The 26,530-nt window shown below is 48.5% G+C and overlaps 1 protein-coding gene across 1 annotated transcript; it reads left to right on the top strand.

The window, feature by feature from the left end:
- The first annotated feature begins 16,710 nt into the window (after window positions 1–16,710).
- Window positions 16,711–17,665, top strand: LOC123413078. Its single transcript, XM_045106027.1, has 2 exons — window positions 16,711–17,069; window positions 17,226–17,665. The coding sequence occupies exons 1-2, from the start codon at window positions 16,994–16,996 to the stop codon at window positions 17,420–17,422; spliced, it is 273 nt and encodes a 90-aa protein (XP_044961962.1). The 5' UTR covers window positions 16,711–16,993; the 3' UTR covers window positions 17,423–17,665.
- The last annotated feature ends 8,865 nt before the right edge of the window (window positions 17,666–26,530 follow it).

The following is a 26,530-nucleotide window of genomic DNA, read 5'->3' as shown; positions in this document are numbered from 1 at the left end:
CTATCGGCGCCGTAGGGGAGGCAGCCGTTCCATGAATCACGAAGATCGCCGCCGCTCACGCACCCCTCCACGGGGTGGGCCCTACGGGTCCCGACATCATCATGATCGGCGTTCAGTCGGCGACACTTACGACCCAAGACCCGACGCAAGAGGGCGTATCGCCCAGCGAAGAGTCGACAGGGGCCGAGCCCATCGTGATGGTCACGATATGGACCGTCCAAGTGGAAGCAGGACCATCGTGTCTGGTCTCGAGTGTTTTAGTCGAGCCATCTGCTCGGCTGACATCCCGCCCAACTTCCGATTGGCGGCGGGAATCAGTAAGTTTACAGGAGAGTCCAAGCCGGAAACATGGCTAGACGACTACCGAGTGGCAGTCCAGATCGGAGGAGGGGACGACCATGTCGCCATGAAGCACCTCCCTCTGATGCTCGACGGCTCAGCACAAGCGTGGCTAAATCAGTTAGCCCCCTCGAGTATCTACAGTTGGGCAGATCTGGCCTGAGTGTTCATCAAGACCTTCGAAGGGACGTGCAAGCGCCCTGCGGTCCTCGTGGAGCTCCAGCATTGCGTCCAGAAGCCGAATGAGCCCCTGCGCGACTTCATTCAGCGTTGGACAACTCTCTACCACACGGTGGAGAACGTCACCGAGCATCAAGCAGTCTGCGCCTTCAAGGCAGGCGTGCGGTACAGGGAGCTGTACCTGAAGTTTGGCCGAACAGGCGACATCTCCATGAGCAAGATGATGGAGATAGCAGCTCGCTACGCAAATGGCGAAGAAGAGGACCGCATCCGAAGCGGCAAGCACAAGACAGTCGACGACGGAGAGGGAAGCAACACTCGGAAGCAAAAGCAAAAAGCTCCATCCACTCCGCAGGCAAAAGCTGCAGTCGTGACCAATGCCAAGTTCAAGGGCAATGCGAAGGCGCAGTTTACCCCCAAGAAGAAGCCGTTCAATAATCCCATCCTAGACCAGCCATGCCCGGTTCATACGAAGATGGACGAAGAGGGCAACCCTATATATCCAAAGCATACCACTCGGCAGTGCCGCCTCCTGATCCAGGGGTTCGGCGACGGGCAACAGAGTGGGAAGGTCAATGAACAGGATGAGGAGGATAAGGAGGATCCGTTCCCCCAAGTCCATGCGACACTCATGATTTTTGCTGACGTCGAAAGCAAGAGTCGACTGAAGCTGGTGAACAGGGAGGTTAACATGGCCACTCCAACCAGCCCCAAGTTCCTTAAATGGTCTCAGACTGCGATCACCTTTGACCAGTCCGATCATCCAGCGCATGTTCCCACCCCAGGAAGACAAGTTCTGGTCGTCGACCCGGTGGTGGAAGGAGTCCGACTGCGCAAAGTCCTCATGGACGGCGGCATCGGTTTGAACATCATGTACGCCGACACTGTCAAGGGGATGGGCATTCCGATGTCCAAACTCAGCGAGAGCAGTATGCAGTTCCATGGAGTCGTCCCTGGACGGAAGGCAAAGTCACTCGGCCAGATTGCGTTGGACGTTGTTTTTGGCTCCGACAAGAACTTACGCAAGGAAAAGCTCACGTTTGAGGTGGTGGATTTCCAGAGTGCTTACCACGCAATTCTGGGCCGCCCAGCGTATGTGAGTTTCATGGCCCGTCCATGTTACGTATACTTGAAGCTAAAGATGCCAGGCCCAAAAGGCGTGATCACCATCACGGGCAATCGGCAGCGAGACGAAGAGTGCCTGCAGCAAGGATCAAGAATCGCCGACCAGCAGATGGCCGTCCTCGAGCTCGACGAGTACAAGAAAACAGTCGACCCCGCCGACCTGATGCGCTCGAAGAAGCCAGCTTCTGAATCCGCTTTCCAGTCGGCGGGAGAGACGAAGAAGGTCAGCATCCACCCGACAGACGACACTGCTGCCCCGACGAACATCTCCACCACCCTCGATCCTAAATAGGAAGCCGAGCTCACCCAATTCCTCCGTGAGAACTGGGACATCTTCGCATGGAAACCCTCTGACATGCCAGGTGTACCCAGGGAGTTGGCTGAGCACCGACTGCATGTGGACCCCGTCGCTCGGCCCGTCCGAGAGCGCTTGCGTTGGTCCGCCGCGCACAAAAGGAAAGCAATCGGGGAGGAGGTGGCCAAGCTGCTGGCAGCCAACTTCATTCGCGAGGTTCACCACTCCGAGTGGCTCGCCAATGTTGTCATGGTGCCCAAGAAGGACAAGTCACTCTGAATGTGCATCGACTTCAAACACCTCAATAAGGTATGCCCGAAGGACCATTTTCCGCTCCCCCGCATAGATCAAATTGTCGATTCGACTTCGGGGTGCGAGCGTTTGTCATTTCTTGATGCCTACTCGGGCTATCATCAGATCCGTCTGTATGGTCCCGATGAATTAAAAACAGCCTTTATCACCCCATTCGGGTGCTTCTGCTACATCACTATGCCGTTTGGTTTGAAGAATGGAGGGGCTACCTTTATGCGCATGATCCAAAAATGCCTCATTGACCAGATTGGTCGGAATGTGGAGGCATATATGGATGATATCGTAGTCAAGTCACGCAAAGGTTCCGACCTGCTGACTCACTTGGGAGAAACATTCGCCAACCTTCGTAGGTACGATATCAAGCTTAACCTCGCCAAATGTTCATTCGGCGTTCCCAGCGGAAAGTTACTCAGTTTCTTCGTTTCCGAACGAGGGATCGATGTCAACCCCGAAAAGATCGGGACCATTGTTCGAATGGAGAGGCCGGTCAGAATACACGATGTTCAACGGCTCACAGGTTGCCTAGCGGCTTTGAGCAGGTTCATCAGTGGACTCGGCGAGAAAGCACTTCCTCTGTACCGACTCATGAAGAAATCAGATACTTCCGAGTGGACAGATGAAGCCCAAGTCGCATTCGACGACCTCAAAGTCCTACTTTCCACCCAGCCGGTTCTTACTGCTCCACTCAGTAAAGAGCCCCTTCTTCTGTATATCGCAGCCACAAATCAAGTCGTCAGTACTGTTCTTACAGTCGAACGGGAAGAAGAAGGTAAAGCATACAAAGTTCAGAGGCCAGTGTACTACGTCTCCGAGGTCCTGACCCCTTCCAAGCAGAGGTATCCCCATTATCAAAAACTTATCTACGGGATTTACATGACTGCGAAGAAGGTGGCTCATTATTTCCAAGACCACTCGGTGTCTGTCGTTTCTGATGCTCCGTTGTCGGAAATTCTCCACAATTGAGACGCGTCAGGCCGAGTGGCGAAGTGGGCAATGGAGATGTTGTACTGCGATATCAAGTTTGAGGCCAAGAAAGCTATTAAGTCTCAAGCTCTGGCTGACTTCATAGCAGAATGGGTAGAACAACAGCAACCGACCCACATCTACTCAGCCCATTGGACAATGTTCTTTGATGGGTCCAAGATGTTGAATGGCTCCGGCGCCAGCGTCGTGGTCATATCGCCAAAGGGCGACAAACTCAAGTACGTGTTGCAGATACACTTCGATTCTTCCAACAATGAGGCAGAGTATGAAGCTCTTCTCTACGGATTGCGCATGGCCATCTCACTCGGCGTCCGTCGCCTAATGGTCTACGGCGATTCAGATTTGGTAGTCAATCAAGTGATGAAAGAGTGGGATGTCAGGAACCCCATCATGACAACATATTGCAACGCAGTGAGAAAGCTTGAGAAGAAGTTCGAAGGTCTAGAACTTCATCATGTTCCGAGACTGAAGAACCAAGCAGCTGATGAGTTGGCCAAACTTGGATCCACTTGGAGACCAGTCCCGAGTGATGTCTGCCTCGAGAACCTTCACCTTCCTTCAGTCAAAGAAGATCCTTTTACAGAAGAACCAGTACAACCAAAGAGTTCAATAGATCCGACTGAAGTCGGTGTGCCTGCTGTGGTTGATCTGGTCATGGAGATTCTTGCTGTCATCCCTGATTGGACTGTGCCGATCATTGCATATATCCTGAGACAAGAACTACCAGAAGATGAAGTCCAGGCCAGGCAGATAGTCCGTAGGTCAAAGTCATTCACTGTCATTGATGGTCAATTGTACAAGGAGAGCGTTTCAGGCGTTCTCCAACGATGCATCTCTCCGGAGGAGGGACAGCTGATCCTAGAAGATATTCACTCGGGAACCTGTGGTCATCACGCCTCTTCGAGAGCAATCGTCGCCAACGCATTCAGGGCTGGTTTCTTCTGGCTGCAGGCGAACAAGATGGCTAAAGATATGGTCGACCGATGTGAGGGCTGTCAGTTCTACTCCAACAAGTCCCACAAGCCGACATCTGCGTTGAAGACAATCCCGCTCGTGTGGCCGTTTGCGGTTTCGGGATTAGACACAGTCGGACCATTCAAGACAGACCAGGGGGGATACACACATCTGTTGGTGGCAGTCGACAAGTTCACAAAATGGATCGAAGCCAAGCCCATCAAGAAACTCGACGCCTCCACAGCCGTCAAGTTTGTCAGGGACATCATCTCCAGATTCGGTGTACCTCACAGCATAATCACGGATAACGGGACAAACTTTGGCTCGGACAGATTCAAAGGTTTTTGTGCAATCCAAGGTATCCGAGTGGATTTTGCTTCCGTAGCACATCCTCAATCCAATGGGCAAGCAGAGCGAGCGACTGGACTTATTCTTCAAGGTTTGAAGCCCCGACTCCTGCGAGAGGTGGGACACGCTGCTGGCGCATGGGTCACCGAGTTACCTTCAGTACTTTGGGGTCTCCGCACAACCCTGAACAGATCTACAGGACGATCACCATTCTTTCTCGTTTATGGAGCAGAAGCGGTCCTTCCGAGTGACTTGCTTCATAATGCGCCACGAGTCGAACTCTTCTCCGAAGCTGAAGCAGAACAAGCAAGGCAAGATGGAGTAGACCTCCTGGAGGAGGAGCGCGAGATGGCGCTGACTCGCTCAACCATTTATCAACAAGATCTGCGGCGTTTTCACGCACGCCACGTCATGAGTCGCACGTTCCAAGCAGGCGACCTGGTGCTCCGAGTGGATCAGCAAAGACCTCACAAGTTGGCTCCGGCCTGGGAAGGACCCTTCATCATCTCCAAGGTGCTGAACAACGGAGCATACAGACTCTACAACATCGAGAGGGAGACAGACGAGCCGCGCGCATGGAACGGAGACCTCCTGAAGCGTTTCTACATGTGATCGTCGACTGAACACTTTAAAGAACAAGTATTGATGAAATAATATAAAGCAGATTCAGTTTTTGCAGATTCTGAGTCCTCCCACGGTCGCAGACTCCGGTCACACACAAAAAAAACTTAGTTGCGATCCAAAATCGCCTAAGTTCTAACTTCCTCCGAGTGTGCACTAAACGTCGCACTCGGGGACTTAGCTGTGATCAAGAATCACCTAAGTAATACCTTCCTCCGAGTGTCCACTAAACGTCGCACTCGGGGACTTAGCTGTGATCAAGAATCACCTAAGTAATAACTTCCTCCGAGTGTGCACTAAACATCGCACTCGGAGACTTAGCTTTGATCAAGAATCACCTAAGTAATACCTTCCTCCGAGTGTGCACTAAACGTCGCACTTGGAGACTTAGCTGTGATCAAGAATCACATAAGTAATAACTTCCTCCGAGTGTGCACTAAATGTCGCACTCGGAGACTTAGCTGTGATCAAGAATCACCTAAGTAATAACTTTCTCCGAGTGTGCACTAAACGTCGCACTCGGGGACTTAGCTGTGATCAAGAATCACCTAAGTAATACCTTCCTCCGAGTGTGCACTAAATGTCGCACTCGGGGACTTAGCTGTGATCAAGAATCACCTAAGTAATAACTTCCTCCGAGTGTGCACTAAACGTCGCACTTGGAGACTTAGCTGTGATCAAGAATCACCTAAGTAATACCTTCCTTCGAGTGTGCACTAAACGTCGCACTCGGAGACTTAGCTGTGATCAAGAATCACCTAAGAAATAACTTCCTCCGAGTGTGCTCTAAACGTCGCACTCGGAGACTTAGCTGTGACCAAGAATCACCTAAGTAATAACTTCCTCCGAGTGTGCACTTAACGTCGCACTCGGGGACTTAGCTGTGATAAAGAATCACCTAAGTAATAACTTCCTCCGAGTGTGCACTAAACGTCGCACTCGGGGACTTAGCTGTGTTAAAGAATCACCTAAGTAATAACTTCCTCCGAGTGTGCACTAAGCGTCGCACTCGGGGACTTAGCTGTGATCAAGAATCACCTAAGTAATAACTTCCTCCGAGTGTGCATTAAACGTCGCACTCGGGGACTTAGCTGTTATCAAGAATCACCTAAGTAATAACTTCCTCCGAGTGTGCACTAAACGTCGCAGTCGGGGACTTAGCTGTGATCAAGAATCACCTAAGTAATAACTTCCTCCGAGTGTGCACTAAACTTCGCACTCGAGGACTTAGCTGTGATCAAGAATCACCTAAGTAATACCTCCCTCCGAGTGTGCACTAAACGTCGCACTCGGGGACTTAGCTGTGATTAAGAATCACCTAAGCACTAACTTCCTCCGAATGTGCACTAAACGTCGCACTCAAGGACTTAGCTGTGCTCAAGAATCACCTAAGTCATAACTTCCTCCGAGTGTGCACAAAACGTCGCACTCGGGGACTTAGCTGTGATCAAGAATCACCTAAGTAATAACTTCCTCCGAGTGTGCACTAAACGTCGCACTCAAAACAACATTGCAACACAAGAGCAAATGCTTTGATGCCGATTCAAAAGTTCTAGGAAAGATAGTTCAATCGGTGCAGGTCAAGCTTACCCGCACTGATCTAAGAAAGCGACGGCCAACAGCAGTGGCCAAAGTAGCTTACAGATAAACACTCAGCATACCGAGGATAAAAGTGTTTTTACGCGTCATCTAGATTAACGCCAGGACTGGAAGGCTCCACGAACATGTCCAGATCAATACCGTCGGCGATGCGGGTAGAGCTCTCAAGGAACATTTCCATGAAGTCTTCGAATCGAAGTTTCTTCGTGTTGTCGACCTTCAATGTCTTCAGCTTCTCCTCACGCACCTCCTTGCAATGGACTCGGACAAGAGAGAGAGCAACATCCGCACCACAACGAGCTGCAGATTTCTTCCACGATTGCACTCGGTTCGGAATCTCCTCAAGTCGCGCCATCAAGTTCTCCATCTCCTGCCGCGACTCATCTTCTGGCCAAAGCTCCTTATCAATTCGGCCGGCGACTTCTCTCAGTCGACCGATGAAAGGACCCACTTTGCCCACGCGGATGTGCGCCCGGAGCAGATCCCGATTGGCGTCCTCGCCGAGTGGCACGTTATCGCGAATGGACCGCTCCACGTCCGCTGCTTCAACTTCAGCATCAATGCAAAAATGTGCAACAGAAGGGCAAGAAAACAATAAGCGTCGAGTGTGACGCACACAGTACAAGCACTCGGCAAAAAACAGGACTTACCAGCCAGACGCGTCATCATCTGCCGAGCCCAGTCGCTGACGTATTTCTCCTGAGCTATGCATCGTTTGTTCAGCACGTCCATCTGCCCCATCAGAGCAGTCCTCTGCTTTCCCATCTTCTCCACTTCCTCAGTAAGCACCTTGTTTGCTTCACAAGCCTACTCCAACGACTTCTCCCGTCTCTCCAGAGCATCCTTCATGCCAACCATTGCAAGATGCGCCGCCTCCAGCTCACCAGCGAACTGATTCTTCTCCGCCCTGAGAGTCTCATAGGTTGTTCCCATTTCACAAGTTTTCTGCCAGCAAACACCAAGAGACAATCAGCAAATTCAACAACGACAGTTTAAGTTCTTCAGACCCCTGCCGACGCAAGCAGTCAACAACGGTCTCGGGGACTACACCCAGTGGGTTCACTAAGAGTGACCCCGCTGGCATGCAACTCAAGCAGGCCCGCCCTATTGAGATGCATGTTACCACCTACGCCTACGAGGCCAATACTACCTGACCTAAGTACAACTTACTCTCGGGGACTCTTATAGTAAGCGCACTCCGAGTGCCACAACTGCTCGCACTCGGTCATACTGTTTACAGACCTGACAAAAGCAAGGACACTATGCATAAAGACAACTGCCGGTGCAAGCACTCGACAGAAGTCTCGGGGACTACACCCACTGGGTTCACTCAGAGTGAACCCATTGCAAACAACAGATGCCAACCAAGAACACCTAGTGGGTTACAAGAGAAAAGTAAATACTTACTAGCCCACTTACTCGGATATCATCTCGCACCTCCAAGCTCCGCTGGTACAAGGATGCGACGGAGTCGTAGGCCCTCTTGGCTTCTCCAGCCATCAGCTCCGCGTGCACCATGGCTCCCTTGGCCGCTCCCACCTGCTCCTCCGGGAGACGCTGGATGTTGAACTCGACATTCGACGAGCCTGGCAGTGTCGGAAGTTCTCGAGGCATCCCAAGGTCCGCTCCAGTCGGCTCCTCATCCACCAGCACCGATTCAGTCTATGGCAGCGCCTCAGTCGGCAGCACGTCGGCAGCGAGAGCAGCAGCAGGTGGAGCAGCCTCAAGAACAGGCTCCGCCGCTGGTTCAGCTCTCCCCTGGTCGTCCTCATCCAGGAAAATCGCCCCTGACAGGCCGAATGGCACGAGTTCTCAGAAAAAGAAAGAAGCATGACCTATGATAGAATTTGAGACACGATAGTATAAAGCACTCGGCGTCACTACAACGCACCTGGCTGGGACGAGACGACGTTGTCCGTGTCCATGGGGTCATCTTCCTGGCGTGCCGGAGAGGTGGCAGAAGTAGCGACTCTGTCGAGTGAAATCCATTCGACCAGTAAACAGGAGTTCACTCGGATATCAGAAGGAATTGAAAGATTGATACACTTACGTGGAGGTGACAGGGACAGCAACCCTCATTCACGGCAGAGCCTTCCGTGTCTTAGGCCCACTCGGTTTGGCCACCTTAGAAGACTGACCCGCGGACTCCGCAGCGGCATCCCTACCCCTCTTGGCACTTCGAACACTCGGGACCACCGGGACAGTGGGCGGAGCACTCGAAGACGCAGGAGGAGCCGAGGGAACGGCAGGCTCGTGTCGGCACTTGGTCCGATGCTCTAATTGCGGAGGCGGCGAGTCCTGCTCTTCGTCTTCCTCCTCCTCCTCGCTAGTCTCCTATCGGAGACATACTCAGCACTCTCCACGCTGCCCTCCTGGCTGCCTTCCTCCTCCTCCTCGGTGGGGTTCCCATTCGAGACGGGGGAGAACCAGTTGGTCCACTTCTGCATAAATTTCAGTCGGCAACATCAGACATCACGCAGAGATTCAAACAAACGACAAGAATTAAGACAGTTAAACGCACTCAACAAGTGTTACTCACCTGATTCGCGCAGTAAGGCTTCACTCGCCGAGATCCTTTGGGATTCTCGCAGGGGCCTGTGATCTGGAGCACCCACGAGGTGACCTTCTCCTCAGTCACGCCCACCACGTTGGTCCGAGTGGAGTCTTCGGGCCCCGTGTAATGCCACATGGCATGGTCGCGAGCCTGCAGAGGCTGGATACACCGACCGAGGAAGACCTCCAGCAAGTCTATGCCAGTGACCCCCATCCTGACGACATCTACGAGTGCCTCCACCAAAGGCTGGATGTCGTTCTTCTCCGCCTTCGTGAGCGCGAGCTGCTTAGGCGGGGCGGGCTGATCTAAACTAAAGGGAGGCAACCCAGTCGACGCATTCGGACAGGCGATATCCTGGCAGTAGAACCACGTCGACTGCCAGTTCCTGACCGACTCACTTAACTGAAGAGCAGGATTACTACTCCGACTCTTTTTCTGGAAACTTAAGCCCCCGCAGAGCTGGAGGAGATGTGTCTTATCATCCGACTGGCTGAGTCGTTTGATGGTTTGGGATCTAGCGGAAAAGATGTGCTTGAACAAACCCCAATGGGGAGGGCAGCCGATGAAACACTCGCATAGAACTATAAAGGCAGAGAGATGGGCAATGGCATTCGGGGGAAAGTGGTGAAGTTGTGCCCCGAAGTGATTCATGATGCCCTTGAAGAAAGGATGCGGGGGCAAGGAGAAACCTCGGTGGACGTGGCTGAGCAGCAAGACGCGTTCCACCTACCGGGGCGCCGGCTCGACCTCGTTCTCCGCCGGCAGCCTCCAGGACTTGTGGATCATCCCGTGCTCCACCAGCTGCAGCAGATCCCCCTCCGTCACCGTGGAGGGGAGGAAGTCGCCCTGAATCCACCCCGCCGGCAGCGGCCGCTGCCGCCGCTGAGCAGGCGCCGCCGCCTTCCCCTTCTTCTTACTCGCCTCCATCTTGCTGGTCTGACCCTTGGTCATGGCGGCAACTGCGAGCCCTCGGGAGGAAGGAGAAGGAAGGAGTGTAGAAACGCTAGAGGTGGCGAGAAGGACGGAGCAGGCAAGAGCGAGAGATTCGGCGAGCGTAACGAAGAAGCCTCGCCACCGAGATTTAAATAGGGTTCCGACTGGGTCACTGGCAGGTGGCCCCGAAACCTTATCCTCCCGACCCACCGCGGCGATATTAGTGGAGAGGTTGAAGGCGTGAGAATCGAGGCATCAGGCGCTACTCGAGCGCGATGGCGTCATCCCCGCTGAGCGCGCGGAAACCGAAATTTGAGGATCCCGGAAAATCCGCCGTTGTCAGTTGACCGGTCGCGTCAGAAGATGCCGCAGAAGCACTCGGCTCCCGACAGTCTGTTTCGTGAGTACTTCCACTCGGATCGTCGACCAGAAAAGTCAAAATGGACCGAGGCAAGCAACGCCCAAGCCAAGTCCGTTCCAGTCGGATCCAAACTTCAAACATCGCTTCGTCGTTCCAACCCCAATCCATTCGGGGACTAATGATGGGGTTATAGTCCTAGGGTAGGGTCATAGGCCTGCCCTGTAGGTCCTACCCAAGGACTACCCCTCGCAAAGGACTAGACCCTTAGTCAGCTCCAACTGAATTAAGGAGTCCCTGTCATCCAGTCGGTAACGTACCCTCGATCATCCAGTCGGAGACTAGCATTCGGAGCATATCAAGCTAACCGACTGGATACCACCCGGTACATCGTAACCCCCTGAAGGGAAACGGTCGTATGTTTCCAGGTGCATTTATTAGCATTTAGGGCGTACGTTACCTGTAACGTACACATTCAATCGCCATTATTCCACCCCTGTACCGGAACCGTTGTGGAGGGCAGCGCACTCTATATAAGCCACCCTCCCCCGCTGGTAAAGGGGTTAGAAACTCATTGTATTCCCTATTCCACTCGACAACAAGCTCCCTGAGCACTGAGACGTAGGGCTATTACCTCCACCGCAGAGGGGCCTGAACTCATACAACCTCGCCGTAGCTAGGACTCTGCCCATCCTTTTCGTAACCTACACATCTACTATCAGGCTTATACCCACGACAGCTACTATAGTTGGATCTTATTATGTTCTTCCCCCTCTCCCTTCTTGTAATGAATTGAGTTTTCCCTTTGGAGTTATCTTATCGGATTGAGTCTTTAGGAACACTTGATGTATATCTTGCACGTGTCTATCTGTGGTGACAATGGGATATTCATGTGAGTACTTGATGTATGTTTTGGTGATCAACTTGTGGGTTTCGTGACATTGGGAACCTATGCATATGGGTTGGCACACGCTTTGACTCTCCGGTAGAAACTTCGGGGCACTCTTTGAAGTTCTATGTGTTGGTTGAATGGATGATTCTGAGATTGTGTGATGCATATCGTATAATCATGCCCACGGATACTTGAGGTGACAATGGAGTATGTAGGTGACATTAGGGTCTTGGTTGATGTGTGTCTTAAGGTGTTATTCTAGTACGAACTCTATGATGGATCGAATGGAAATAATAGCTTCGTATTATTTTACTACGGACTCTTGAATAGATTGATCAGAAAGAATAACTTTGTGGTGGTTTCGTACCCGACAATAATCTCTTTGTTTGTTCTCCTCTATTAGTGAATTTGGAGTGACACTTTGTTGCATGTTGAGGGATATTTATATGATCCAATTATGTTATCATTGTTGAGAGAACTTATACTAGTGAAAGTATGAACCCTAGGCCTTGTTTCCACGCATTGCAATACCGTTCGTGCTCACTTTTACTATTAGTTACCTTGCTGTTTTTGTAATTTCAGATTACAAAAACCTATATCTACCATCCATATTGCACTTGTATCACCATCTCTTCGTCGAACTAGTGTACCTATACAACTTACCATTGTATTGGGTGTGTTGGGGACACAAGATACTCTTTGTTATTTGGTTGTAGGGTTGCTTGGGAGACCATCTTCATCCTACGACTCCCGCGGATTGATAAACCTTAGGTCACTCACTTGAGGGAAAATTTCTACTATCCTACAAACCTCTGCACTTGGAGGCCCAACAACGTCTAGAACGAGAAGGTTGCGTAGTAGACATCAAGGACGAGCAGGAATTAAGCTTGGGGATGCTCATATGTCTCTGTTGTATCTATAATTTTTGATTGTTTCATGCCTTTATTATACAACTTTCGCACATTTGTGGCAACATTTTATATGATTTATTGGACTAACATATTGATCCAAGGCCCAGTGCGAGTTCCTTTTTGTTGCATTTTTTTGTTTTGCAGAATGTCCATATAAAATAAAGTCCAAACGCGATAAAAATTGATGGAGAATTATTTTGGAATATCTTTGATTTTTGGTAGGTGGAACCAACGCAAAAGGAGGCCCACATCCACCACAAGATACCAGGGCGCGCCCCAGGGCGAGCCCTAGGGCCCACCCACGGGGTGGTGGGTTTACGGATCTCTGGGAATATAAGAAACGGTTTTTGGCCACAAAAGAAGGAACACGGAACATAACAAAATAAAGAGAGAGATCCAATCTCGGAGGGGCTCCTGCCCCTCTGCCGCCATGGAGGCCATGGACTAGAGGGGGAACTCTCCTCCCATCTAGGGGGAGGCCAAGTAAGAAGAATAAGAAATGGCTCTCTCCCCCTCTCTCTCGGTGGTGCCTGAACGCTGCCGGGGCAATCATCGTGATGGTGATCTACACCAACAACTTCGCCACCGTCAACACCAACTCTCTCCTCCTCTGTGCAACGGTGTAACTCCCCTTTTCCCTGTTGTAAGCTCTACTTAAACATGGTGCTCAACTCCGTATATTATTTTCCAATGATATGTGGCTATCCTATGATGTTTGCATAGATCCATTTTGTCCTCTGGGCTAATAGATGATCGTGGTTGGTTTGAGCATATATTTTATTATGGTGTTGTCCTACGGTGCCCTCCGTCTCGCGCAAACATGAGGGTTCCCTGATGTAGGGTGTTGCAATATGTTCATGATTCTCTTATAGTGGGTTGCTTGAGTGACAGAAGTATAAACTTGAGTAAGGGGCTTGTTGTGTATGGGAATAATGGGGACTTGATACTTAAGGCCATGGTTGGGTTTTACCTTAATGATCTTTAGTAGTTGCGGATGCTTGCTAGGGGTCCAATCATAAGTGCATATGATCCAAGTAGAGAAAGTATGTTAGATCATGCCTCTTCCTCATGTAAAATTGCAAAAATGATTACCGATCTACCTATCGATTGCCTAGGGACAAATAACCTTCTTGTTTGAGAAAAGCTTTCTACTAAACAACTAACTTTTATTATCTTGAAATTTACTCATAGTTTTAGTCCTGCAAAGTACTTCTAGTTTTATTCGTGCAAACTATCCTATCACCTACAAAGTAGTTTCATACTTGTTCTAGGTAAAGCAAACATTAAGTATGCATAGAGTCGTATCGGTGGTCGATAGATATTGAGGGAATATGTGTTCTACCTTTATCTCCTTATTGGGTCGACACTCTTACTTATCAAAAAAGGCTACAAACAATCCCCTACACATGTGGGTTATCAGCAACTGCTCTAGTGCTTCACTTATACTTGTTTGACCATGGCAATATGTTTTATAGAAATTATTTGCTCTCTCTTGTTTCACTTATATCTTTTGGAGAGTTGAATAGGAAGTAATAATTTGCATGACTTGTATGTCTGGTCTAAAAATGATTGGTATACAAAGCTGATATAATAATAACTTGTATGGAGTTATAGATCATTGAATATGATATTTTTTTGATTCCTTGTACGCCCTTTGTTACGGTTAAGAAGGCGTACATGAAAAATCTCTGGAACCTAGGTAGTTATCGATTGGCCATGAAATGGACTGAAAAAGAGCATAAAAAATACTCATGCGCCTAATGAGCTGAGAAATTAACAGGGCGCATGCGTACATGAGTACTCAGATTTTTTTGCAATGATTGGAACCACTCAGATTATATAATCTAGTTTTTATAATCTATTCTGTCTTTAAATATGACAGATTATGGTCTAGATTATAAAAAATAGATGAACAGATTATAAAAAACTCACAATCTACTCTACCCCAACTAAAATCAGATTATGGATTGCTAATGACTCATTTTTCTTGTAAAGTTGGAGATAATTATATTCATGCCACCGTCATCATCCTCTTTTTTTGAAAATAAACTAGCAAAAGGGCACGTGCGTTGCAACGGGAGAAAAAATACCACACGCTTTTAATCTTTTTTATAATCATTTTGATTTATTAAAATAATAAGCTAACTAACTAATGTAGTCAGTCCTATCCTATTTTGTTGAGGAATCAACCCGTTCATTGTTAATTCCACCATGATGAGAAATTGAGCGGGACAAGCAAAGTAAAACAAAGAGGCTATGTGAATTGATCAATGGACTGTTATCTTATTTCACTCATGGGGTAGAGAATGTGGGATCAGATGACAAACTGAAGGTGGTGTTCCATTCTCTGTCTCTACAACAATACAATCTTACATTCAATACATTCATTCATCAGCAAACAAATCCCCACAAAATAAAATTTCTTGCCGGTGCTTGGCACACGGTTGGAGGCATGGGGAGGGGATCTCACCAGATGATGAGTTCCTGTCGGAGGAGGGGATACGATGAGGGAAGCAAGGGTTAGGCGTCTCTATCTGGCCATAAGGAGTCGCCGTTGCCGCGCCATAACCTCGGAGTTCCCCGTGTGAGCCATGGAGGCCCGCCTCCACCTACAAGTACTTCGCTCCGCCGCGCCTTATCCGCGCGCCGCCGCCGTTCTGCATCGAGCAGACGCATCATCCCCAGTCACTGTAGCTGTCGCGTTGATTTGATCCAGAAGCTGTGCTCGAGCGTCGAAACGGGGGTAGCAAGCGGGCAGAGGTACGACCGCGGAGGCGGTTGGGTTGAGATCGACAACAGTGGTGGTTGAGGTCGGCCGCGACGGCGAGTTGTGTGGCAGCGGCCTGGGCACAGACCAGGGTGGACCAGGGTCGATGTGATGCGCTCGAGCGCCGCAACGGAGGCAGTGAGCGGGGAGAGGTATGGCCGTGGAGGCGGGTGGGTTGAGATCGGCAGCGGTGGCGCTTGAGGTCAGCCACGGCGGCGAGTGGTGTGGCGGCGGCCTGGGCACCGGCCAGGGTGGCCGAGGGTCGACGGGAGGAGGCGATGCGTACGGGTATAATTTTTTGCAGCGAATCGGTTTTTCCTTTTGCGTTGCAGATAAATGATGGAGCGCGGGTTGAATAACAAAAATTACAGGGGCTTTTTTATAAAAATGTCGTGGTGGGTTTTCCGACGTAAGCAATAGCCGTTTTATTATTAGGTATAGATGTATAGATAAAGGACAGACAGGTCATTGTGCAATGTAAATATGAATTGCAGTTATATAATCTGACTTCCAGACATGCCCACCTAGATTATTTTTATAAACGAGATTATATGATCGATCTTTATAATTTAGATTATTATAATATATTGTGGTTTCAAATAGGGACTAAGTACCCCTACAGAAGAACTAATATTCTAAGTAAACATTAGTGGAGTACTTTTACTGCACTAAAGTTTGAGCATTTCTACCCGACCTCCTAAATTCAGAGGAGTAAATCTGACCTTTAGTTCATGCATTTCGCCGAACACCTCCTATGAGCGTCCGCAATGATGGTCACCACGCTCCAACGCTGATGAGCGCGTAGGACGTTGCACCTCTGCGGCTCTGCCTACACTAATCGAGGTCGATATCCACCGTCGCATTCGTGCTCACGCTGGTGGAGGAGCACCTTGTTATTGAGCATGTTGCCGTAGGTCTCAGTCGCCGTCGAGGGCACCTTGTTCTTGAGCACCTTCTTCTTACACGTTAATTTCAGTCACCGCCATTCGCACCGCAGAAGAGCTCGCCCATGCCGCTGCTCCGGTCGATGAGGAGGACGCGGCCGGTGAGCAGCCCGTGGAACGCCGATGCGACGGCGAGGATGCGGCTACCGAGGCCGCGAATGTAGACGGAGACCACGTACTTGCACTCGGAGTCGACGACACTCCTACCGGCACTCAGCTGCTGGGTGGCTCGGATGTACTCGTACGCGTTACTGCCGGGGGCATACCGCCGCTGGAGCTCGCCGTGGAAACATATGGTTGTTCCTCATGTCCAGGAACCCACCACCAGCACCAAACACTGCGAGAGGAGGCATTGTTTACGACGAGGTCGCCGGCGTTGATAGGGGTCTTCACGCGAAGAACTTTTTTACTCGGAGGAGCAACAGTCGGGTAAAAATAGGCGTCCGCTAGGCGAAGGAGTAACAACAGGGGTCAACAAGTCGGGTCTACCTTATCTATGGTCCGGCAGAGTGAATCCTGCGGCACCGACTTCGAAATAACTGAGAATGGTGTATGGAAGATGGTATCTGCTGTCGTGGTTTCAGTCGGTGTGCACGTGATCTGGTGTGCTGGACCCGACTATGGGCGAACGCATTTGAAGCCCGAATTTACAAAGCATCTTTATCCCCCCACCCAACCAAATAGTGGACGCACCGATCGATCGCAGCATCGCAGCCGGGGCTGCTTGTTGCCAATCAGCTTACTACCAAATGTACGCCTATATATAGAGCAGCTCGCAGCGTTAGCCAGCCACAACACCACACCATCACAAAGCATTCTACCACTAGACCGCACAGGTAAAGCTCGAGCTTTGCGCTAAGAGAGTTCATCCGCAGCCATGAAGGGCACCAAGCTGGCGGCGATCCTCATCCTCCAGGCCGTCCTGGTCATGGGGATCCTCTCCCACGTGAACGGTAAGCCGCTGACGCTCAACCATTCTACCTCTTCCTGAACGAAGCTCGATCGACCGCCTTTTCGTGATGCTCAGAGTTAGAACCGAGGGAAGGGAGGTTTCTCGTCTCGTCTTATGAGCGGAGTCATATTTATCTGATGCCGACCGGTTCTTGCAGCCGACTTCTTCCCCAAGTGCTGCAACAACTGCAGGTCCTTCTCGGGGGTCGACGTCTGCGACGACGCCCACCCCAAGTGCCCCAAAGGCTGCTCCGCCTGCCGCGTGGTGACCCCGAGCCCTCACAAGACGTTCCGCTGCGCCGACATGAAGAGCACCGTCGACGGCACCTGCGGTGGCCCATGCAAAAAGCACTGATCGCTTCAGGGCTTCAGGCTCGGACGAGGTGTGCCGCCTAGAATAAAGCTCAGATGAGATGAGCAGTCATCGTGTTGCTATGCTTGTGTGTGGGCCGCGTTATACGGCCAACAATATGTACGCTGTTTATCGTCACTGTGTTTTCTCTCTCGACAAAAAGCTGGTGTTGCTTGTTGAATAAACACCTCTGATGGTTGTGCGTGTCTACTCATCAAAAACATGAAAATCAGTTCTCTTGCGCAATACTGTACATCTATTCTCTCCGATCTATATGACATCCATCAATGGCATATTAAGCACGAATACAAGTGGGGCATGTATTTTTAGTTCTTCAATTTGTCTAACAAAATATATATAATATGGGGGATGCTACGCGTTCACCGACGGATGTTTAGTAGACATCCGCCACCTGAACGACCGTCCGATCTACACGTGCATCTGTCCGATCCGCGAGCGGGGCTCCGGCCGGACCCGTTAATTCCTGAAACAACGGTCGAGTTGCCGAAAGAATCGCTACTTTGGACCTATTAATTCCTAAAACAACGATCGAGATCCAGAAACCATCGCTTCGTTGCAGAAAAAAAATTCTTTCCTCTTTTTGCAACATAAATACTGTTGCGGAAGAAAATTTCGCAACAAAGGTAATGTTGCAGAAAACTTTTGCAACAAAGGTCAGGTTGCATAAATTTTTGCAACCGTTCGTGGTGCGGCTTGCCGCGTGCGGAGGGCCGACCGGCGTCAGGGGCGATCGGCTGGCAGCGTGGAGGTGTGGAGGGAGGGGAGGGCCGGCCGACATCGAGGGCCGAGGGTTGCGGCTGGAGTGGCCAGCGTCGGGGGCGGTGGGCCGGCCGGTGCCGGGGGCGAGCGGTCGCGTCGTCGCCCTTCCAGATCTGGTAGCTGCCGCCTCTTTCCATCGAGCGCGAGCGTACCCAGCTTCAGGACCATTTCGTGAAACAACGCTCCGGTTTCAAGGAACGGTCGCGCAAGGTCGCTGCTCCGTTGACGCGTGGGCATGATCTGATCCGTCAGATGGAGCAAGATCAACGGACGAGGAGGTGGCAGACAGATCGCTCGGATCTGTCAGTGGGAAATAGGAGTTTTCCCTAAAAATATGCATTCAGAAACTTCATTGGATCAGAATATAAGGACATACCATTTTTATGGCACATAATACATAGTTTGCTAATTAAATTAAAAGCTTAACAATCCCTGCCCGACTTATATTGTCATTCGGAAGGATAATGTTTTAGATCAAACTTAATTATCGCATGTTTTCACGTCACACGGGCTAAGATGGATTGCAAATTTACCATTCTACTGTTGGGGCAGCGAATAACTGTCCTACGTACTCCTTTTACATAGGTTTCATATTATATCTGATCTTTTTTTTTCCAAAGCACAATGAGGTTTTGGACTAAGGTGGTTGGGCACTCCAACATCATCAGATGGCACTTGAAAGAATGTAAAAACAAACGGCCGGCTGGGGGAAGTGGAAATTAGGCTCTTGGGATCTATGGAGTAAGAAATTTTAAAAATATATATAAAAAATCAACCTTCTACAATTAAAAAAAATCTGAAAATATAATACACACTTCATGGACGTTCAACTCTCTAATGAGCCGGATACTATTCACTGGAGACTGACGATGAACGATGTGTTTTCAGTGAAGTCTATGTATGTAGACCTAATTAACTCTAATCCAATTCCGAAATTAATACATATTTGAAAAATAATAGTATCCTTAAAAATCAAAGTCTTCATGTGATTTGTTTACGAAGAGGTGATTTTGACAAAGGATAACTTGGCAAATCGAAGTTGGAAGGGTAGTCAACGATGTTGTTTTTGTGATCAAGATGAAACGATTAAATGCATGTCCATCAAGTGTCTAATAGCTAGATTATTATGGCGCTCAGTTCATATAGCATTTAACATTACCCATTCAAATAGTATTCACATGTTATTCTACACACTAGTAGAAAACAGGGCATTGAGCCAACCACATTGGACCCGGATTGAATATAAACCGGTTCTAAAGGGTCTGTCCGCTGGGCCCCCTCCCTGCAGCAAATGGCCGTAAGGCCTTTAGGACCAGTTTGTAACATAAACTGGTCCTAAAGGTTTTTGGACCGTTTGCTGCAGGGAGGGGGGCCAGTGGACAGACCCTTTAGAACCGGTTTGTATCACAAACCGATGCTAAAGGTTTTCTCATTTTTGCAGCAACTGCGGGGCCCCGCTGTCAGACCCTTTAGCACCGGTTTTTGACACAAACCGGTCCTAAAGCCCTCCTCTCCTTCCTCCCCGAGCACCCTATATTCCACCCCATTTTTTCTAGCTCGAGCTCAACTCCATTTTTGCTCTCTCCTTCCTCTTGGGAGCTCTAATCCATCCCCATTTTTCTCCACCATTTGTCAAGATTGTTGGCACCCATCGGTCCTACGGTTAGCATCAACATTCCCTCTTCCGGCATTGCAAGTTTTGCTCGTTTTCTTGCTCATTTCATTTTTGTTGTGCTAGCTAGGTGTTTGATGAAATGCCTAAGCTAGAGAGAGTTCATCATTTGTTATGTATACATATGCAATTTGAGCTCAAATTTAATTATGATTTGTGGTTTTTTTTAGTGTCGCGCGCCATGTCCCCTTCCTCACCGCCGTCGATCGCCCCGTCATCGACACAACCTTGGTGAGCCTATTGTTTTTATTTACCAAAACAAATTTTGATTTGTATGATTTACATATTTACTTGTATATAATTTTCTTATTGTGTAAGATTTTTTTTATATGTATAGCGCCATGGTTTTGATATCCGTCCCCGTTGGCCCTCGTCCAGTCTATGATTCGGATATGGTATATTATCTTTTATAACTACATATTTTCATTTCCTGATTATATGACAATTAATTACGCCGACCAACTTGACATAGATATTTTTATCTAGGAGGTAGTGGAACCGGAAATGCCAATCGACCCTATTGGTGAGAAGTTACACTTAGTTGAACAAGAAAATGTTGGCCTGAAAGAAAGATTGAAAAAAACTGAAGAAAGGTTAGAAAAAACTGAAAGAGAGAAGATGACCTTGGAAAAGGTTCTTGCCGGTGTCGTCGATGGTCACAAGAGCGAGATGGACGCAATGCATCTGAAGATTAGAAAGATTAGAAAATATGCAATTAGTAAAGAGGCTTGGTATCATTATGCCGTCGGGTCAATTGTTACCTTTGTTGCGATTTTGATCGCATTTGTTGTTGTTTTTAAATGCATTAATTAGAGAGAGTTTTTATGGTTGGTTTCAGTGTGTGTTTTTATGAGAACTATATATGTATGGTCACTACGCTACTTTGGTTTTAACGTGTGATGAACTTTTTGTATTAATTAATTAATTTAGTCATGATGATTTAGCATAATGGTTTTTGATAAATTTATATAATGCAGATGAACCAGCAATGGATGTACAGTGATCGACGTCGTCCCGAATTCCTTAATGGCATGCATAGTTTTCTCAATGTGGCTGAGAAAAACAGGCAGAATGGATTTATTTTTTGTCCATGTAAAAAATGCCAGAATAAGAGGAATTTCCCTAACTCAAGAACCATACACACCCACCTCTTGCAAGAAGGCTTCATGCCCAGTTATTTTTGTTGGACCAAGCACGGAGAAAGAGGGGTTGTAATGGAAGACAATGAAGAAGAAGAGGATAATGATTACTATCCTATGTTCGGTGAACACGGTGATACTGAAATGGGGGAAGACGAGCCTGAACTTGAGGACATTGTTGATGAGTCTGATGATGATCTTCGTCAGGTCATTCGTGAAGAACAGATAAACTGCGGAAGTGAAAACGAGAGGTTGAAGTTGGAGCGCATGTTAGAAGATCACAAAAAATTGTTGTACCCAAATTGCGAAGATGGCTAGAAAAAGCTGGGCACCACCCTGGAATTGCTGCAATGGAAGGCAGAGAATGGAATATCTGACAAGGGATTTGAAAAGCTGCTGAAAATAATGAAGAAGATGCTTCCAAGAGATAACGTGCTGCCCTGCAGTACGTACGAAGCAAAGAAGGTTGTCTGCCCTCTAGGATTGGAAGTGCATAAGATACATGCATGCATCAATGACTGCATCCTCTACCGCGGTCAGCACGAGAATTTAAATGCCTGCCCGGTATGCGGTGCATTTCGGTATAAGATCAGGCGAGATGACCCTGGTGATGTTGAGGGTGACGACCGCCCCAGGAAGAGGGTTCCTGCCAAGGTGATGTGGCATGCTCCTATAATACCACGGTTGAAACGTTTGTTCCGAAACAAAGAGCATGCCAAGTTGCGGCGATGGCACAAAGAAGACCGTAAGGAAGACGATATGCTGAGACAACCCGCTGATGGGTCGCAGTGGAGAAACATCGACGATAAGTACGAGGACTTTGCACGTGACCCAAGAAACTTAAGGTTTGGTCTAAGTACAGATGGCCTGAATCCGTTTGGGGAGCAGAGTAGCAGTCATAGCACCTGGCCCGTGACTCTATGTATCTATAACCTTCCTCCTTGGTTATGCATGAAGCGTAAGTTCATTATGATGCCAGTGCTTATCCCAGGCCCGTCGCAACCCGGCAACAACATTGATGTGTACCTGAGGCCACTGGTTGATGAACTTTTAGAGTTATGGGCTGACGAAGGTGTACGTGTGTGGGACGAGTACAAACAGGAGGAATTTGACCTACGAGGTTTGCTGTTTGTAACCATCAATGATTGGCCCGCTCTTAGTAACATCTCAGGACAGTCAAACAAGGGATACTTCCGATTGTGAAGCCATGACTGCCACGTGATCATGACCCAGTTACTTCCGATTGCATTGAGGGGGCTTCTGCCAGAAAACGTGCGAGTACCCATTGTGAAGCTATGTGCATTCCTCAACGCAATTTCTCAGAAGGCAATCGATCCAGCAACTATACCAAGTTTACAGAAGGACGTGGTCCAATGTCTTGTCAGCTTCGAGTTGGTGTTCCCACCAACCTTCTTCAATATTAGGACGCACCTCATAGTTCACCTAGTCCAAGAGATTTCCGTTCTCGGTCCTGTATTCTTACACAATATGTTCCCCTTTGAGAGGTTCATGGGAGTCTTGAAGAATTATGTTAAAAACCGTGCTAGGCCAGAAGGAAGCATGGTCAAGGGCTATGGAACAGAGGAGGTCATTGAGTTTTGTGTTGACTTTATTCCTGACCTGAACCCGATCGGTGTTCCTCAGTCGCGCCATGAGGGGAGACTGCGTGGAAAAGGCACGCTAGGAAAGAAATCAACAACATGTATGGACGAGCAATCTTTCACTCAAGCACACTACACAGTTCTAGTTAATTCCAGCTTGGCGGCTCCATATATCCAGGAACACAAGGATATTTTACGCTCGGAATACCCGGAGCAACCTGAAGATTTCATTGCTAAAGAACACGCGAAGACTTTCGGCGGTTGGTTGCAAAGACGTCTCATTAATGACAACATTGTTGAAGATGAGCTATACTTGTTGGCCAAGCAACCATCTTCGACTCTATTGACCTTTAAAGGGTACGAGATAAATGGTAACACATTTTACACGGCAGACCAAGATAAAAAGAGCACCAACCAAAACAGTGGCGTCCGGTTTGATGCAAAAGACGACAACGGGCAAAGGGTCACATACTATGGTTACATAGAGCAGATATGGGAACTTGGCTACGGACCTTCCTTTAAGGCCCCTTTGTTCTGGTGCAAATGGTTCAACCTGTCAGGCGTGAAGGTAGACCCGAAGTACGGAATGACAACAGTGGATCAGAAGAATCTTGGGTACGGCAATGATCAATTCGTCCTAGCCAATGATGTGGCTCAGGTTTTCTATGTGAAGGACATGTCTAGCAGACCGAGAAAAAGAAAAGATAAGGAAGCGAATACATCAGACGATGAGCCAAGGCGCCACATAGTTCTTTCACGGAAAAGAAACATCGTGGGAGTCGAGGACAAGACAGACATGTCAGAAGATTACAATAAATTTGATGAAATTCCTCCCTTCAAAGTCAAAGATGATCCAAGCATCCCGTTAAATGATGAAGATAGTCCATGGTTACGGCGCAATCAGAAGAAAGGCAAGAAGAAAAATAAATAGGGGGTGTTGTTGGTGATGTGTAATAATGTATTAAACCTTTTATGTAATTGTGTTGACCATTTTGATAAATATTAAAAATGTGACCAGTTTCCACTAAATTTGATCATTTTGATAAATATCATTTTTATTTTTTAAGTGTAAAAATGACATTTTGACAATTTGTAAATAAATGTAAAAAACAGAAAAGGAAAACAAAAAAATAAAATAAAAGAAGAAACAGAAAAAAGAAAAAGGAAACAAAAAGAAAAAGAAAACAGGAAACAGAAAAAAGGAAAAAAGAAAAATAAAAGAAGAAACAGGAAAAAGAAAAAGGAAACAAAAATAAAAAGAAAACAGGAAACAGAAAAAAGGAAAAAGGAAAAATAAAAGAAGAAACAGGAAAAAGAAAAAGGAAACAGAAAGAAAAAGAAAACAGGAAACAGAAAAAAGGAAAAAAGAAAAAGGAAAAAAACATTTAGGACCGGTCTGTAACAACAACCGGTCCTAAAGGTGACCTTTAGGACCGGTCTGTAACAACAACCGGTCCTAAAGGTGGGTTCGGTTCGCGCCCGAATTTTGGACCCTTTAGCACCGGTCTGTGTTAGCAACCGGTGCTAAAGGGTCTTTAGCACGGTTGTTAACACAGACCGGTGCTAAAGGCCCTATACCTCTCCGGGGTCGCCAACTTCTCGCCTTCCCGCACGTGCCTTCTCTCCTCCCCGACTCGGCCTCGATCTCTCCTCGCCGCCTCGCCGCGCCGTCGCCGCCTCACCGCGCCGTCGCCTCCTTGCCGCGCCGCCGCCTCCTCGCGCGCCGCCGCCACCTCCTCGCCGCGGCCTCCTTGCGCCGCCTCGCCGGCCGACGATCCTCGCCGCCTCCTCGCCGCGCCGTCGCCTCCTCGCCGCGCCGGCCACCGCCTCCTCGCCGATCCTCGCCGCCTCCTCGCGCGCGGCGTCCTCGCGCCACCTCCTCGCCGATCCTCGCACCGCCTCCTCGCCGCAACGTCACCTCCTCGCCGCCTCTTCGCCGCGCCGTCGTCAAAGGTATATCCATATTTTCGTATATCCATATTTTCGTATATTCATGTAAGGACATCCTATAAAAAAAAAGTTACGTGAAGCCGCCTTCATCATATTCCGACGATTCCGTAAAACCCTAAACCGACGATTCCGACGATTCATAGTTTACCCTAAACCGATGATTCCGACGATTCCGTAAAACCCTAAACCGACGATTCCGACGATTCCGACGATTCATAGTTTACCCTAAACCGACGATTCCGTAAAACCCTAAACCGACGATTCGGACGATTCCGACGATTCATAGTTTACCCTAAACCGACGATTCCGACGATTCCGTAAAACCCTAAACCGACGATTCCGACGATTCCGACGATTCATAGTTTACCCTAAACCGACGATTCCGACGATTCCGTAAAACCCTAAACCGACGATTCCGACGATTCCGACGATTCATAGTTTACCCTAAACCGACGATTCCGTAAAACCCTAAACCGACGATTCCGACGATTTCGTAAAACTTTCCGATGATTACAATTCCGTAAAACTTTCCTACGATTCCGACGATTCCATAACTGCGGGGAAAGTTTCCGACGATTCCGACGATTCCGTAAAACTTTCCGACGATTACAATTCTGTAAAACTTTCCTACGATTCCGACGATTAATTCCATAACTGCGGGGAAAGTTTCCGACGATTCCGTAAAACTTTGCCATGATTACGACTCCGACGATTCCGTAAAACTTTTCTGTAAAATTTTCGGTTCCGTAAAACTTTTCCGTAAATAATTTTGCTAAGTTAAATTCTTGTTACTAGCAGGTGTTGAGCTATGGATCCCCAAGAACCACATGATCAGCACGCCGATCAGCTCGCGGAAATGGGTGAGGCGGAGAAGGAAAGATACATGTGCCAGATGATTTTTGAAGATGCAACGGCCATATATCATGATGACGACGGTGGGCATGCGTTTAGCAATCAATTTTTGAACGACTCCGGTGACGGAGCTGAGAATATAGAAGATGTAGTAGATGAAGAAGTGCCCTCTGGAACAAACTCTGCCAATGTATATCTCAAGTCACTGTTGACGCAACAATTGATTTGTATTGCACTTACTAACAAATCATTATTTTCCCGTTTAGGTGCCCTCCGGAACACCTAGCGCAAGTACTGAGACAAAGTCGAAACGAGGCCCGGCCGCAAGGTTGAAAGATACTGCAAGGTACTCGATCGATAAAGTTGCTGCTGATGGCAAACCACTGGAACCCCCAGAAACTTATCGCAAATTTGTAAATCAGTGCGGAGTTGTTGTAAGAGACCTGGTCCCGATCAACTTAATAGAATGGAATAAGCCGAAGACCGGCGCCAACGTTGGAGCTACTTATGTCGATGACAGATTGAAAAGAGTGCTTTGCGACACGGTCTGGCTAAATTTCAGCGTAGCGAAAGATAAGAAGAAGAAAGTCGAGGAGTGAGCTTTGAAGAAGATGGCCACACAATTCCAGAGGTGGAAGAAAGACTTGTGGAAGAAATATAAGGACGAAGATCCAGTTTTCACTGGGCACCTAGTGAAGATAAGAGACGCTTGGCCTGATTTTAAGGCGTACAAGAAATCGGGTGTCTTTACATCCCGATCAGCCACAAATACGGAGAATGCGAAGAAGAAGAAATATCACCATATTTTGGGGTCAGGTGGCTACATGACTGCCCTGCCTAGGTGGCGACGCTATGAAGATGCGCTTCTGAAAAGAAATATCATTCCACAGACACATGACTGGCCCGATAGGTCCAAGTTCTGGTTGTTCGCGCATGGGGCAACGTTGGACGCTGAGACTGGGATGATTGTTGCGGAGGGACCATGGTCGGAAAAAATAAGACAAGTCGTATCAGATCTAGAGAAGGCAATAGAAGCTGTTCGAAAAGGAACTTTTGTTCCTGATAGAGAGAACGACGAGTTGACGAAGGCACTCGGGAACCCCGAAAAGTGGGGACG

The sequence above is a fragment of the Hordeum vulgare genome, chromosome 1H (genome assembly GCF_904849725.1).
Source record: "Hordeum vulgare subsp. vulgare chromosome 1H, MorexV3_pseudomolecules_assembly, whole genome shotgun sequence".
Classification (NCBI taxonomy): domain Eukaryota; kingdom Viridiplantae; phylum Streptophyta; class Magnoliopsida; order Poales; family Poaceae; genus Hordeum; species Hordeum vulgare.
The sequence above is the reverse complement of the archived record's forward strand: the minus strand, read 5'-3'. Positions and strand labels throughout refer to the sequence as shown.